The sequence below is a fragment of the Bipolaris maydis genome (genome assembly GCF_028858645.1).
Source record: "Bipolaris maydis strain C4 unplaced genomic scaffold PSV08scaffold_8, whole genome shotgun sequence".
Taxonomy (NCBI): Eukaryota; Fungi; Ascomycota; class Dothideomycetes; order Pleosporales; family Pleosporaceae; genus Bipolaris; species Bipolaris maydis.
In genome coordinates this window covers 659,482-674,986 of record NW_027093864.1, presented here as the reverse complement: position 1 = coordinate 674,986, position 15,505 = coordinate 659,482, and the positions used below count along the sequence as shown (strand labels likewise).

At 53.9% G+C, this 15,505-nt stretch overlaps 4 protein-coding genes across 4 annotated transcripts; 1 reads left to right on the top strand and 3 right to left on the bottom strand.

Moving 5' to 3' along the window:
- Nucleotides 1–487: 487 nt before the first annotated feature.
- On the top strand, nt 488–2,461 carry PSV08DRAFT_391476 (uncharacterized protein; the record flags this gene model as incomplete). The annotated part of the gene is made up of 1 exon (XM_014223100.2): nt 488–2,461. The coding sequence occupies one exon, from the start codon at nt 488–490 to the stop codon at nt 2,324–2,326; it is 1,839 nt and encodes a 612-aa protein (XP_014078575.1). The 3' UTR covers nt 2,327–2,461.
- An 809-nt stretch (nt 2,462–3,270) lies between these two features.
- Nucleotides 3,271–5,397, bottom strand: PSV08DRAFT_391475 (uncharacterized protein; the record flags this gene model as incomplete). Its single annotated transcript, XM_014223099.1, has 1 exon — nt 3,271–5,397. The coding sequence occupies one exon, from the start codon at nt 5,395–5,397 to the stop codon at nt 3,271–3,273; it is 2,127 nt and encodes a 708-aa protein (XP_014078574.1).
- Nucleotides 5,398–5,623: 226 nt separating this feature from the next.
- Nucleotides 5,624–9,247, bottom strand: PSV08DRAFT_410146 (uncharacterized protein; the record flags this gene model as incomplete). Its single annotated transcript, XM_014223098.1, has 4 exons — nt 5,624–6,419; nt 6,474–8,684; nt 9,049–9,069; nt 9,179–9,247. The coding sequence occupies 4 exons, from the start codon at nt 9,245–9,247 to the stop codon at nt 6,081–6,083; spliced, it is 2,640 nt and encodes an 879-aa protein (XP_014078573.1). The 3' UTR covers nt 5,624–6,080.
- A 3,735-nt stretch (nt 9,248–12,982) lies between these two features.
- PSV08DRAFT_224409 (kinase-like domain-containing protein) lies at nt 12,983–15,311 on the bottom strand. Its single transcript, XM_014223095.1, has 6 exons — nt 14,581–15,311; nt 14,400–14,524; nt 14,121–14,346; nt 14,004–14,066; nt 13,848–13,953; nt 12,983–13,798 (listed from the first exon to the last, which is right to left on the bottom strand). The coding sequence occupies exons 1-6, from the start codon at nt 14,945–14,947 to the stop codon at nt 13,477–13,479; spliced, it is 1,209 nt and encodes a 402-aa protein (XP_014078570.1). The 5' UTR covers nt 14,948–15,311; the 3' UTR covers nt 12,983–13,476.
- Nucleotides 15,312–15,505: the final 194 nt, after the last annotated feature.

The following is a 15,505-nucleotide window of genomic DNA, read 5'->3' as shown; positions in this document are numbered from 1 at the left end:
CGCATGCTGGTGCTCCAGAATCTTCACCGCCAGTCGACGTGGAAGTGGAAGCACAGTAGCGCAGTGTAGGCTGTGAGGGAGGGCGGCAGTGATAGGCCAGGCCCTGGGGAGACGCACGGCCGAGGGGAGGTGGAAAAAAGTTGGCGGGTGCCGAGCAGCATCATCCTTGACGTCGGTACCTCCATCCCGGAAAATCCCCTCGACTCCCGCAAATATCCTCGCGCCTCGCACACTCCCATCACTCCACCATCTCCTGCCACCTCTGCTCCCGCCCGCCCACTGCGCCCTCGCCAGCCCATACCATCCTCTGCTCTCCGTCAACACACCCTCTCCGCCCCACGCCGACCGCCCCGTCTCTCCCGTCAGTGTCTCGTGTGATCGCATGGCAAATGCACGCGACCGCACCATCACCTGCCAATCTCTAGCTCCCGCCCGGTAAAGTCGACGCTCAACCCCTCGCTGCACCGGGCGATCCCACTCAATCGCCATGGCTTTCAACTTCAACTGGTCCCCGCTTATCGCAGACACGTCGCGCGCCCGCGACATGCTCACCACCGCCCTGAACAAGTCGCCCAAGCCGCCCATCATCGTCGACGACATCATCGTCACCGAGCTGAACCTGGGCACCACCCCGCCCGAGCTGGAGATACTCGAGATTGGCGACCTGGCAGAGGACAGGTTCAGGGGCATCTTCAAAATGTCGTACGCCGGCGATGCCTTCCTGACCCTCAAGACAAAGGTCCAGGCAAACCCGCTCAAGACGTACTTATCCACAAAACCAGACTTTGCCTCACCCCAGCCCTTGGCCGCCGCCTCGGGCCTGACGATACCTCTGCAAATCACCCTCTCCGAAATCCGCCTGTCCGGCTTCGTCATTCTTGTCTTCTCCAAGCAAAAGGGCCTGACGCTCGTCTTCCGCAACGACCCCCTCGATTCGCTCAAGGTCTCTTCAACCTTTGACTCCATCCCCTTTGTGCGCGACTACCTCCAAAAGGAGATTGAGGGCCAATTGCGTGTGCTCTTCATGGAAGATTTGCCAGCTATCATCCACAGGTTGTCCCACCGAATGCTCTCGCCAGAGTACCGCGAAATCGACATGGAAGAACGCTTGGAGGGGCCCAAGGATACAACCGCCGCCATCGACCCTCTTGCATCCCCGCCTCAAGATGCTGTCGATGCCTTTGGCAATCCCCTAGACGAAGCCCAAATATCTGCCTTGTCCCTCGACTCGGGCGAGATACATGCCTCGTTTTCGCAGAAGAATATCCTGCGCCTCGCCGCACTCTCCGAATCTCAGCGAACCCTGTCGCTCTTTACACCTGGCATACGTGATGCTGTGTTCCGTGCCTGGGCGGGCCATCCCGACCGGCCCGAGTCTGGCGTCGCTACCCCTGCGCTTACACAAGGCAGTTTGTCAAGGATTCAGTCAACGTTTGGTAGCCTAAAGTCTGGCGCATCTTCGGTTGCTTCTGACAGCACGGGCAACGAGACCCTGAGCTCACGGCCGACCATGGCTTCGTCTTTTTCCTCGTCGGCCGGACTCAGTCTCGGCTCCGCTCGCTCGCGCGCCGGGGGCATGCGCAAACGCAAGAAGCGCGTCGTCGATCTACGAAAAAAGGACACACCAGACTCTGGTGTGTCTACAGGAGAAAACACACCACTACCGAGCGCGTATGCATCCGAGACATCAAGCGTCATACCAGAAGAGAGGGAGGCAGAGGACGAGCTGGCTACTCCGCCAATGAGTCCCACGCAGCCAGGAGTGCGCTTCGAGGGCAGGCGTGGAAGTCTCGATGTTGGTACCCCCAAACGTATACCTGAGTCCAAGCCGGTACTCGAAGAGCCACCCACGTTTGGTTCTCTCGCCCCTGCACCCGAATTTTCAAAAGCACCTAGATCTACAAAGTCGAAGCAACCAGCACCACAGCACTCACTACCATTTGTACATCTTGAGGACCCGTTCGTATCCCGCGGATCCAGACGCCCGCCCATTTCCCATAACAAGTTACGACAGGCCCAGCAATCCACCTCCCCACTCCTACGCTCCCTGTCTTTCGACAAGGTCTCGTCCCTCTCGGCTCTATGCTCGCCCCCTCGCGCCCTCTCCCCACCTAATACGAACATGGCATTCAGCTCTGGCGGCATCCTCGAGCAAGCCTGGATGCACAAGATGGCACAGGAAATTGCGAGAAAAGTGCAGGAAGAAAAGGACCGGTCTTCTCGGCAACGGCCCTCGAATCATACCCGCACAAAGACTGCCCCTGCTGGACGCAGCTTTTGGCAGAACGACGATGAGATTGAGGCTCCACCTGCTTATGTGGCGTAATACTGGCCTCTCTCTATCTCTCAAAACAGCAAAAAGTGGCCTTGTGATGAAGTTATGAGCGATGAAATTCCGTCATGACTAGCGCTTTTTTGTTTATCCTTTTTGTCTCTGCTCAACCATTTGGTCTATTTTTTTTTTTTGCTTTCTTGCTCTGTAATTTTGTTCCATGGGTTTTGAACCCTTTTGTTTCGTTTGTTCAACCAGCATTTGTGTCTTAGCATCGGCGTTGTCACGGGATAAAGGGTTGAAAGGGGGAAGAGGTAGGGTAAAAAAACAGGAGGCGGAGGTGATGAAAAGTATTGTTCGGTTTCAAGTTCGAAGAGAAAGAGGTGAGAAGATTTATTGCATAGTGCTAAACGGTAGTTGTTAGCACCGCTTCTTTTGTTTTTTTAACTGTTTGAGGCGCCAGGATTACGGGAATTCTGATCGAGGTTGGAGATCAGTGAGCATTGCAAGGAGCGGGAGGGGAAAGGAGCTACTCACCACACAACACTTTTTGTTTTTCCTTCTGTCATTACTAATCCATTTTACATTCTTCGTCTCGCAATTGAAACACGATGGGATCTTTCTCGTCTAGCTGGTTCTTGCGAATTTATACAGAAAAAAAATTATGGAGAAATATATACGTATATACACATATATTGTGGGTTAAAAAGAAATGCACATGGGGAAATATCATTCAAATGCACCACTCAAAAAATGACAGCTCAAAGTGTAAAGAGAGAAAAAAAATATACAAGTAGAATTTGCCATGATGAGGGAATATATGCACCCCCCCCCCCCCCCCCTTTTAAACGCCCCAGTCGATGCATTCGTAACTTCGTAACCCCCCACGCCCAATCTAATCTTTTCTTACGAAAAAGAAAGGGAGGGAGTGGGGGATGGGAAAAGTAAAAATAACACGCAATAAAAAAAAACCATAACCTCCAAACACGCCCCCCATTTCACCCGGCAACATCGGCAATCCTAACCCACCTCTCCTCCAAAGCCAAGACAACCAACTCCTTGACACTCTCCAGACTATCCTCTTTGCCCAGGGCAACCGGACATAGCAACTGGGCGACTCGGGCGAGTACCTTGTACAGGCTGGCAGCCTTTTTTTCGATTTTGCTTGCGAGAAGCGCGGCATCTTCCGATGAAGGATTGGATTTGACGAGGAATTGATGCGGGGGGATGGTATTATGGGGTGCAGGGGAGACGGAAGAGAGGTGGTTGAGTAGTTTGTGGAGGAGGAAGTGGAGCCAGAGGAGGTTTGTTTTTGGATGGAAGGAACGCCATGGGGATGCGTCTTTGTCGTCTGTGTCATTTTCTTGGTTGGTGTCTTGGTCGAATCGGATGTGCGTGTTTTGACGGGGTGCAGAGTCACGCTCTTCTTGGTCTTCGTCGGTGCTTTCTTGAACGGGGGGCTGGAACGCCATTGGGTTTCCAAAGACGGTTGCGCCGCGCATGTAGCGGTAGATTTCGTACTGGTATTCTTCGCTGGCGTCGCCTTGGAAGATGGCGGGGTCCTTGTCGAGATTGAGGTAGGCTACTTCGGCTTCTTCGTTGTCCGTGTGGCTGGCGGCTGTGGAGCTGGAGACGTGGGATAGACTCGAGAGTCTGCGTGATGATGCGGGTGATATTGGTGCAGTGACAACGTCTGCGCGCGAAAGCGTGTAATCAATCACGGTGGTGTCGAGTCCCGTGAACCGCAATTTGCGACGCAGAGGATCCTTGATGCTGGGCTGCGATACGTCGTCCCCTGTTCGATTGGACCGCACGCAGATATTGCCCAAATGCAGGTCGCGATGCTCAAAGCGACATGCTTCTTCGGCTTTGCCGACACTAATGGCTACGCCCCAAAAGACATCCCATACCTCCCAGATGGAGGCTAAATGGCCTGCTTCCATCATCTTCTCACAATCGGTACCTGCGTCCTGCATTTCTACGACGGCCCAGAGTTGACTTTCGTCGTAGCTACATTTCTTACTGGGGTCCGGAAATTCGCTCTTCTTGCCGCGAGGGCGCGATTTATTCCACTCTTTCCATGCGTCGTTGAAGGACGCCGAGGGTCGGCCTTGTACGACCGTCAGATCGCGGAAGACTGTGAATCCGGGAATGTGAGTGAGGTTTTGGAGGAGCTTGACTTCCGATAAAACATCGTCGACTAGAGATTTGAACTGATCGTCTTCGTCTCGCTGTGCTGTTTCCTTTTCTATTTGTGCTTCAAGATCTCGTACAGCGCGGCCGTGAAGTTGGCATGGGAGAGGAGCAGTGGGCGGTGTCTTGAGCGCCACAACCTTCAGAACAGACTCTTCTTTGACGCCATTGGCTGATGATGTCGATGATAGGCGATACACTTCTGAGAAGGAGGCTTCTGCAATTTTGGAAACCTCAAAGTGAGGCTCCAGCTCGTCTGCCCAATCCTGAAATGTGATGATTTTCTTCCTGTCGCTGAAAGCTAGTAATGGGAAGGCGTAAATGGAATAGAGGTCGTCGGGTTCAGGTGTCGGTTCTGGAGTGGGTAGTTGAGAAACCGAAGTTGGCATGGCACGCTTCTTCTCCTTCTTCGGTCTTGGTACGGCTGCTACCGGACAGGTTGTGGGATCCGAGGCATTCATATTGCGATCGCTAAGCACCTTTCTCGGCTTCCTGGGTTTTTGTAGTATCTTCTGATTTTCTTCATCTTCTGGAGCATCGATCGCTAGTGTCTTCATGCTCTGTTCCAGTACATCCTCTAGCGGGGCAATGTTCTCCTTGGTAACATCAACATCCTGGCCGACCTTGGCTTCTTTCTGCGATTTTGTTCTCTTCTTTGTCGTAGTTCTCTCCTCTTTTGCACTTTGCCTCTTGTCAATCTGCAAATCCTCAAACGCCCTCTCCAGTACCGAAGCTTCATCCGTTGCTTTCAACGTGCTCCCATCTGCTCCCGCCGCTTCCAACAACTGCTCCCGCCAATCACTTGTTGTGTTGCTGTCTGCATTTTGGCTTTCCACTTTTCTGGGTGCGACTTCCTTCTCAGGCGACAACAACTTTGTGAACGCATTACGTTCGCCGTTTCTTTTCTTCCCGTATACGACTTTTGGGGGCATTTTGAGCGAATGAATAAGGGGTGTCGAGAGTGGTGGGTGAGGTGAGGCTCTGGTTTGACGTGTACAAGGGTGCTGTTGAACGGAAAGTCTAAGCGAGCTGGTTGGCCTGGCAACGACAGATCCCTGTCATGCCGTAGCCCTACCCTTATCCCAAGAACACCGTCTCCACTCCACACGTGTATTGACACCTGGTTTCGTTCTCAAGAGTTCACATGATGTATTCATCAGGTGTGGGAAATCCAAAAAATTAACATTAAGAGCGAGCGGACACCACGTACCCCTCGGCATCTTTCAACGCTATAAAACAAATAAACACTCGTCGCAAATTGAGCGTTCAAATCGTGTACGTGTACAATAGAACCCAGTCTTCCCTTCCCTAGACTATAGAATCAGATTACATGGAAATAGGTGTGCAGAAGAAGCTTGCCCAAAAGACCGGCAGACGGGCAGGTGCATGTATGATGAGATGGAAATGCTGACGCAAGGAAATGGAGCTAGTCGTTCTCGTACAAGGCAAGGAAAAATAATCAAGACAATTTACAGCCAAATGAAAATGGTAATTGGTAAGTGTGTGTGTGTGTGGGAGGTTGAAGGTGGTAGTAGTTGTGGTAATAGGACATGTCGGATCGCAGGGAGAGCCAGGTAAGGAGCTTTGGTAGTATCTTGTGAGTTGATAGTGGGGCTTAGTTGTCTCCACTGTCGACTTCAGCTGGCTGTGGCTCAGCCTCTTCTCTCAACACAGGTTGCGGCACTACCCCCAGGCTCTTTCGCTTGTTTTTCCTCTCCGTCTCAGCGTCTTTCTTGACACCGTTGGTTTCTGAAGTAGCCGTGGTAGGGCTGGTGTTAGCAGCCTTTTTGTTTGGGGCGACGCTTGTAAAACTGCCGGAGAGCTTTGAAGTGGTATCGTTGTTCTCCGACTTGTCGGCAAAGTCTTTCCACTTGCGCCAACCGTCAAAGTCAATCAAAGCCTGCATGCAGCCCCATTCCTTGACTTTTCGTTCAAGCCAGACAAAGTTTACAGGCTAAAAGGAGATGTTAGCAAGACTCCATGTCAAGAAGAGGCGAATGCAACTTACCTTTGTCAGAAAATCATTGCAGCCAGCAGCCAAAGCTTCGTGCCTGTCACTTTGCAGGGAACTGGCCGTGAGTGCGACAATAATGACTGGACTCTTGAACATTCCCTTGTCGCCCAGCTTGTCGTCCTCTCTTAGCTCGTCTTGGCTTTTGCTATCGCTCCCCAGCCGAGTGTTGGGTGCTTCGCTGCTGCCACTGCTGAAGACACCAATACCGTTGACACGCTCCAGCCGCCTGATCTCTTTTGTTGCTTCGAGACCGTTCATGACGGGCAATTGGATGTCCATGAGCACCAAGTGAAATCCACCGGCTTTCCATTTAGTGACTGCCTCTTTTCCGTTCATTGCGCGTTGCCAACGAACCTTTAACCGTTGCATGAAAGCACCCAAGACACGCAAGTTGATGATGTTGTCTTCGACAATCAAGACGTTGATAGGGGGCACTGATCCGTCCAACAGGCCAGCAGGCAGGGCTGGTGGTTCTACCGGGGCCTTTCTCCGCTTCTTCTTGGTGTTGAGCTGCGGCGAGGAGATGCGTGGGGTGGGTGGAGTTGATGTCTGAAGCGTTTGCTGGTGAGGTGTTGGGTCTGCGGGGATAGGGGGTGTGGGTATTGGGTTGTTCGAGGCGGCCGAGTTCTTTGCTTCGGACGCTGACGAGTCGTGGCGCGGGCGGTTTGCGGGACGGACAGAGGTGGCAGAGGAGGGAATGCCGCCGCCCAGGGTGGTGGGAGAGGCGGTATGCGTTCTGTTGTACTTGGGACGATGTGGATGCATGGGCCCGCGCCGTGTGCTGCCGGGAGATGGCAGGTTGGGTAGCTGTCCGGTGTTGAGGACGGATATGGAGTGGAGTTGGGGCACGGGGATACGGTTGTCGTGAGGGTGCTGTAGGCTGGTGCTCATAGTGGCTGGCGAGGGGGTCATGGCCGACATGGGGGGGAAGTACTCGGTCTGGGGGTGGATGCCGTCTTCATGGTGGTAGTAGGGAGGCACGCGGGGCGATGGCTTGGGGGTGCGTCGCGAGGGCACGTCGATGATGAGGGCCTCGTGGACCGTCTGGCCGCCGGGGAAGTAGGCGTCGATGGTGCGGCACATGTCCTCCTCGGGCCCGAGGGTGCGTTCGCCTGCGCGCTGGCTATCGCGGGGCACAATGCGCAGGGTGACGTCTGGCGCGTCGAAGCTCCTGCCCAGCGAGTTTGCATACTTTTTGAGGATCATATCGCGGACATCGTCGACCAGGTCGTCCTCTCTGATCTGGACGAGCGTGGCCGAGGCATTAGGCCGCTTGACCCAGATCTTGCGGTGCAGCATGGCGGCGGAGCGGGCGGTCGAGGGGGGCGGGCCTGAGGGCGTGGCGGCCTGGGAGTCGTCGGGGCCGGGCAGGTTGGTGGCTAGACGGGCATCGGCGGCGTGGGCGGTGGTGATGGCAGCGTGGCGGTGGACTCGGGCGGGCGATGGGGGCAGCGAGGTGGTTGTGGCCGTCGTCGTGGCCGTCGTCGTCGTGGTTGCGGGGACAGACGAGGGCGTTGAAGAAAGCGAGTCGGGCAGGGCAGGGCGGTCGAGCTCGGCAGGCGGCGCTCCGGGATGGACGGGCGTAGGAGCGTCGAGCGTGACCTGGGGGCAGACAATGGGCACGTCGGCGGAGGGCTTGCGGGCGTCGTGGGAGCTGCTGGGCGCAGTGCTGGCCTGCGTGCAGCTCGACCGCCCGTCTCTCGACGTGTTGAGGCTGCCGGTGCTTGCTTCTGCGTCGGCCTGACTCTCGGTCGCCGCTCTGCCCACCACCAGCAACTGCTCGTCGTCGTCGTCGTCGCCATGCGCCCCCAACCCCAACGCCTTGCCAGACGCCGCCGGCTCCGCCAGCCTGGGCAGCGACACGCTCTTGCGCAGCGGGCTGCTCAGCGGCGGCGGCGGCGCGTGGCCATGGCGGTCGCTGCCCGCCGACGATGCTATCGAGCGTGCTCTCGTCGACGCCTCGCTGTTGCGGCGCGAGAACTTGGACCGCGCCTTTTGCAGCCGTGTCTTGATGTTGCTCATGCCGGCAACGAGCCCGAGCCGGCCAGCATGCAGTCGTGGGAAGCGCTCGGCGGCCGTGGTGCGCGGCGGCGATGGCCAACTGAGCAGAGTGGATTGCGAGCGAGGGCAGAAATCACCCCGTCGTCCTGTCCGCGGCTCTGGCTCGATGGCGCGCCACAGAGCCAAGGGGTGATGGGGCCGGGGCTGGCGGGGAGCGTGTGCGTGCACAGCGGAACAGTGTGTGGATGTGGACGTGTGGATGCAAAGGCAACGACAAGACCAAAAGGAGCGGACGGGCACAAGCCAGACGGTTATCAGACGGCGCCAAAACAAAGTGCGTTGTGTTGTGCTTCTGCGAGCCCAGTCGGCCTGTTGTATGGCATGTCCAACCTCCAGCGCTTGGGCCGGGCGGAGGATAGAAGAGCATGGGCGAGGGCGAGAGCATCCTCATCCATCGCCAACACGCGCCCTTATGCCAGTGTCCCCTCCGCCCATTCCGCCGCCTGCATATGCGCAGTGCGTCATTTGCATGTGGCCGCCCGAGTCCAGCGCCAGGCCTGCAACATACGCCGGTTTCATTCACACTGCCCTATTCCATGGTCCGTCTCACTTGATGGCAGTGACATGATGGCCCAACGTCACAATCACAGGCCATCCTGGTGGAACCCCATGGCCAGCTCATCCACGCCCAATCTTACCTCTGTCTTTGCCATGCCCATTCGCTCCCCACACACGGCGCCTAGTGTCTGCTTAGCCAGCATGCCCATCGTCGATTCTCCCTACAAATGGCCACCCTCAACCCGTCCGCTAGCTTCAAGTAGTATCACGGCCAAAACTTGGAATCTTGCTCAAGCCCGGTCCGCATGCGCCACAGTGGCTGGAACCAATCCACACCCGCCAATTGGTTGACATGTGCAATCCATGCCGATTGCTCTTGCCCCAACTAACACCAGGCCACATGCTCACATCAAGTCTGTAGTCTCCGCCATCTCTTCCCAATCCAGCCCTCTCCGCTCCCTGTTCTGCTGGCCGACCGACATGCACTTCTCCAAGCATTCTGTTTGGTGCTTGCAAACATGTCGAGCTCTGATTTGCTCGGCTACATCATCGTATCGTTGCTATTCATCAGAGGATGCCTTGCCTAGTGACTCTGCGAAAACAAACAACACAGAGTCCAAGGATACTATGTAGCAATCGCAAAGGTACACATGTAGTCAGCAATAGCGCCACCAGGCTGGTTGGAGAATGGATGCCCAGCCGCTTAGCCTCCGAGACAAGCACTAGTGGCTGCAGAGACGCCTTGCCAACAACCTCACTCCTCTCGCAATACGGCACATTTCTCAACTACCAAACACGTGTGTCGAGTGACTGCAGCTCCCAATTTTGCTACTAACCATACACTTTGGTACCTTGCAATTGCCAGCTCAATAACATGGCCAACGAAGCAGCCGGCGTCTTCCAATCCTCAGCTTTCAAGTCTAATGTTCCTCCATCCTTACGGTCGGGCCCCCTTATGATTAAGGTTCGGCCCGAACACACTAGCCAGTTTCACAAGGACCAGCAGCTGAGGCTGAGCCTAGTTTCAATTCAGATTGGGTTGTTGACTCAGACGGTGTGATCACTATCGCCAATTCACTCAGGGGAAACCACATTCGACATGTCGGCGTTGGATTGTACAAGGGCGTGTCTCTCAGCCTTGTCTTACACTGCATCCTGTACGAATTCGACAGCTTATTGTGCTTCATCTGTGACAGTGTTCTCTGCTCCGATATGGTTCGCACTGCAAGCGAGTAATTTCAGATTAATAAACTCAACATAATCCTAACATATTCCACCACTTGTGATGAAACATCACATCTCCATGGGCGACCATTCAGACGAGAGAGTTAGAGTGTTAATTGATTGCATCACATCACTCGTGCTTTCTATCTAGCAAGCGTCCGTCTATTGATTCATAGAGAACAACACTACAATGTCCCACCTTGGGTCTCGAGACTTCGCTACCATAGCATGTACCAAGGGAATAAAACAGAGCACACGCATACGCCTTGAATGACTTCTCACAACGCGTACCAGCACCGCATTGCCGCATCTTTACCCTCACGACGCCATCGTACCATTGGTGTTTGCCTGCTCTTGTTGCCAATGCATGGAAAATTTCTTATGAATGGACAAGTTACCAATCACATCTTCAACGTTGAGTACCACTCTGACATTCTTCAGTCGAGTTTCTTGTGGCGAGCCGTCGCTGGACGAACAATGAAGCTGAATCGATTTGAAGCGCAGGGCTAAAAACCATCTTTTTCCAACAACTGCACCCTTCCAGCAACTACAGCAATCAACCACCATCGCCCACTGGCGACGCATCTGCGAGGCAATTGCACCCAATAAAGAGCCCGGGTGGAAACGTTTTCATACATTTGACGACTAGTATATTTCCCAAAGATTCTCTTTAATTTTTCGTTCTTTTCTCTCTCTCTCTCTTTCTTCACCCTGTAAACCGTCTCATATGTTCACACTTTACACGGCCCGTCAATTCGTGTCACTAGTAAGCAACTCCAATCGCATTAATGCTTACTGAAGAATCATCATAGGTCTGACACCATGACCATTTTCTTGGAGTTTTTTTCCACAACAACACAATTTGCTTTTCACCAACAGCAACTCGAGCCTACGACTGGTTCCCCCGCCGCCAGAGCCGGATGAAATAGGAAGCAGTATTTATTGCAGTGCAGCATCAAGGTGAACAGACTGCAAATTTGTTTTGGAATATCTTGTTTGAGTGGAGAAACTATCTTCTTTACCTAATACAATACCATACTTCAGACTTGAGTTCTGTTCAACTAGCCCGATTGCGGGTCGCCCCTTAATCTTGTTGCTGAGTCCTATCCTCGGGAGTAAAGGAAAGAGGAAGGACCTACACATTTGCCCCACTTATCCTGAAGTCGAATGAGTAGTCCCTGCAGAGGGACCTCTCCACTGATGAATACTGAGCCTGTCAATCTAGTAATCTTACTAGGCAGAGTGTCTTGAAATCGCAGCGCATGAGCGATCTCTGGACATTGCTGGAGCATGTAGATTTCATGGAGCTTACAGACAGATTGAGAAGCCCGGAGTTTCTTTGCTTGTCGTTGTGCCTCCTCGTCCATGTCTTCGAAATTATCAGGGAGTGGTACGGGCTTCAAGCCTTCTGGTATTGGCCCTTCAGATTCGATGAGTGAAGGATAGCGTACTTGAAGGAGGAGTATGTATGTATTTAGTAGTTAACAATCAACACATGACAAAAAACATCACGCTCTGCCACGCGTCGACCAAAATCCTGATATTCTGTCGCCACAAACAAAATTGCGGTACTGCACACGATTTACGGAACGATTATAATTATATGTCCTCTCTTACTAACCAGCCCTAAAACTAACATGCATTACAGAGTTTTTCTGGCACTGAGCCATCCCTAGCTTATCCAAAGTGAATGAACAAATCACGTGCACCCATTTCTCGCATGAAGCCTCCATCACAAGTGTGGTGAAACATGCAAGCGACTTTCATCACCCATATACCATGTAGTAGAACTTGGCTGAGTGGTTTTCAACTTAGACAGTGATTTTCAGACAGTGCTTGCCCAAGGACGGAGCACTGTACCAACACCAGCAAGACTGAATCATTCACAGAACCACGTGATTCCATCCACCGCCAACCCAAGACACTGTGCGTCAACCCCACTCCTTACACGCCCAAAACAAATGTAATTGTATATTCACCCCCCCCCCCCCCCCCCCCCCCCCCCCCCTCACTAATGTACACACCCACCACTTCTCCCTGCACAATCCCTTCCCAGCCCTGTATTTCCTCCCTCCCCATCTGCCTCCCTCCCATCCATTCATCTTCAACAAAACCCACTTCCATTCTACCACCACCCCAAACCGCGACCAACCCCCTTTTCCCCATCCCCCACAAATTCAACCTTGTCATCCCAACCCCCCCCCCTTTTTTTTTCCCCCCACAACTAACCTACTTTCCCCATCAAAAATGTCCACATCCCCAACCCCATCCTCATCTTCCCCGTCTACCCCACCCCCACCCCGCTGCCCTTCCTGCACCTCCCCCTTACCCCCACACCACCCCTCCTCCGCCCACGAACTCCGCACCTGCGACACGTGTTTTGTGCGACTTCGCTGCGCAGAGTCGCTCTGGGGCAGCACGCGGAGCGAGGAGATTACGTTTTTCCCGCCGGTACTGGATGAGGCGGATTTGTATACTGCAGGGATTGAGACAAGTGGGGATGCAGAGGAAGAGATGGTGCAGAGGGGCGTGGAAGAAGAAGAGGAGAAGGAAAAAAGGGGGTTGTTTGCGTGGGTTGGTAGGCGGAGGTGAGATGAGGGGAGTTTTTTTTTTGCGTAGGAAGAAAAAAGGTTAGGAATGACAGAGAAAAAAAAAGTTCCGTTTCTACCTTGCTGTGAAATAGCTGGACTTTGGTCTTGTTGTTGTATTTTTTTTTTGCACAAAATGATAGTGCTAACATACAATCGTACTAACGCAATTGAAATGATTTCAGAAGAATACGGTTATTTCCATTTAGAACAAAACTTCTATGGATTGTCCCCCTGGTAACGTATGTGTGATGTTGTCCCCCCTCCCCCCTTTCATGATTGAGAAAAGATGAGAGAGACATGATAGTAATGATGATAATGGAGCTTGAAGCTCTCGCGTACCCATTCCTTCCTTCCTGAATATGCGCCTATTTCCTTTCAACGTTTCGATGGATACCAACTGTTTGATGATAAGCTCGTATAGTTACGGGACTTTTGAGACAAGTCCGGTGGGACGGGAGATTGTAGTCCTTGTACCCACCTTCTACTCCTGCGTGACATGCTCTTCTTGTAGAAATTCTTGAGCTTGAGAAAGCACACGTTGAGTTGTCTTTCCCCTTTCTTCTCTTAGCATGCTGAGTGTCTTTCCAATTCCCTCTTGGCACGCCCTCTTCTGTACCTCTGATCTAAAAGTCCTTGAAACTCTCTTCCCACCTGTCGCTCAATTCCTTGGTGTAAGGTTCTCTGTTTTCCGACTCTGGCTCATACTCGTCAAAATTCCGCGTGTCAGCTGGACCTCGTAGATGAGGTACTATCGGACCTTGGGTTTCGCGGTTATATATTTTCTGCCAGTCAATGTCTTTAAACCACTCGTGGTCCTTGACACGTTGGGCACCACCAGCGACATTTCCCAGACGCTTAGAGGTGTCGACGGTGCAGAGGCCGGAAATAAGATCCCGTGCCGTGGGTGACATTGCAGATGGAAATCGGACACGTCCTTCTACAATTCTACCAAAGATTAGCACAAACATGCTATGGCCTGTGTTTTGAAACATACTGTTCGTAGATCTTCATAGGATTCTGATCCCAGAAGGGCGGTTGCCCAACGAGGAATTCGTACACAAGGATGCCAAATGCCCACCAATCGACTGCTGTGCCATGGCCTGATATTCCGTCAGTGGGGTACCAATAGCAAGTGTGATGCAGATCGTACCTGTATTACGAATGACCTCGGGAGCCAGGTACTCGGGCGTACCACAAAGTGTGTACGTCTCTCCTAGAGCGAGCTGTCAGTCTCCACTCCCCACATGCGACTGATGACGTAACGTACTGTTGTCCACCTTTTTCGCAAACCCAAAATCTACCAATTTGAGATGACCCTCTGCGTCTATGAGGATATTCTCTGGTTTTAGGTCGCGATATGCCACGCCCTCGCGCTCGTGCAGAAACTCCAATATTAGCACAATCTCAGCAGCGTAAAACTGCGAAGTAGGCTCGTTGAAGCGCCGTGCTCTTCGCAGATAACTGAAGACTTCGCCGCCAGGGCAGTAGTCGAGCTGGTTTGATTGTTAGCAATTGCCATCTCTTGTTCGTATGTGCGACTACATACTACCATGTAGAGCGAATCGAGCGACTGGAAGCTGGCGACCATGGTTGTTATGAAGGGGTGGCCGGCGACCTTTGCGAGGACATTGCGCTCGTTCCGCACATGCTCGACTTGCTTGAGACGGATGACTGAGACGAGGCGGTCAGCGGCAGCGCAGTGGTCACTTGTTGCGGGGCGTGCATACCGTCCACTTTGCGTAGAATCTTCAAGGCAAAAACCTTGTTCTCGTCGCCGGGCTTTGCGTCCTTGAGTCGCACGAGCCAGACGCGGGCAAAGGTGCCGGTTCCGAGCGTCTTGATGAGCTCAAAGTCTTCCTCTCGCAGCACCTTTGACGAGTGGCCGACGGGCTTCTTCTGGGGGTCAATGTCGATTTCCTCGGGGGTGAGGGTGTGCTTCTGGGCCTCCCACTGCGCCAACTGCTGCTTCTCGTGTTCGCGCGGCTTTTCCATGGCGGAGTCGGTGCGGTCGTGCAGGGGGCCGGAATGGGGCGGTTCTTTCTTGTCGCGATGGTGGTGCAGCGGGTGGAGCATATTTTTGAAGGCAGTCGCCATGGCGATGGGGGGGAGCTGGCTCGTGGCCGCGGTGGGCGAGGCAGCCAGGAGCGAGGGATGAGGGAATTAGGGAGCGGAGAGGCGGGTTCCGTTCTTGTGGCAGGGCTCAGTGGCAGAGGCACCACATGGCAGACACGGGCAGTCGGCGGCGGGTCAATGGCAGTGTGTGCGTGGATGGAGGGCGGGCCTGGGGTTAGGCAGAGCAGCCAGGCAGGTGGCAGAGCACAATCATGGGCCGTCCTTGGTGGGCGCTGGCGAGAGATGGGGTGGGATAGGATGGGCACGAGGGAGCGGGCGCAGGCGCGACAGGAGGATAGCGGGGGTCCAGGACGAGGCGCATTCACATTGCTGCAAAAGATGACGCACCGGGCGTGGGGAACATGCAACACTCGCCGGCCGAACCCTGGCGGGCTGCCTGCGAGCGTAAGTAAGCCGGCCCGCTGTGGTCCAGTCGTCCTGCCCGCTGGCAGCATCCCTTTGTTCGCCCCAGCCCACCCGACCCGGCCGCCCTGGCCTGGCGGCTGGACTTGCACACACATGTATCCGAGCCATGCGCAG

Bases quoted from the DNA above. Each gene is read 5' to 3' on its own strand.
- PSV08DRAFT_224409 (XM_014223095.1), bottom strand. From the start codon at position 14,947: ATGGCGACTGCCTTCAAAAATATGCTCCACCCGCTGCACCACCATCGC. The intron at 14,525-14,580 runs GTATGCACGCCC...GCCTCGTCTCAG, and splicing joins GATTCTACGCAAAGTGGACG to TCATCCGTCTCAAGCAAGTC. The intron at 13,799-13,847 runs GTATGTTTCAAA...AATCTTTGGTAG, and splicing joins CCTATGAAGATCTACGAACA to AATTGTAGAAGGACGTGTCC.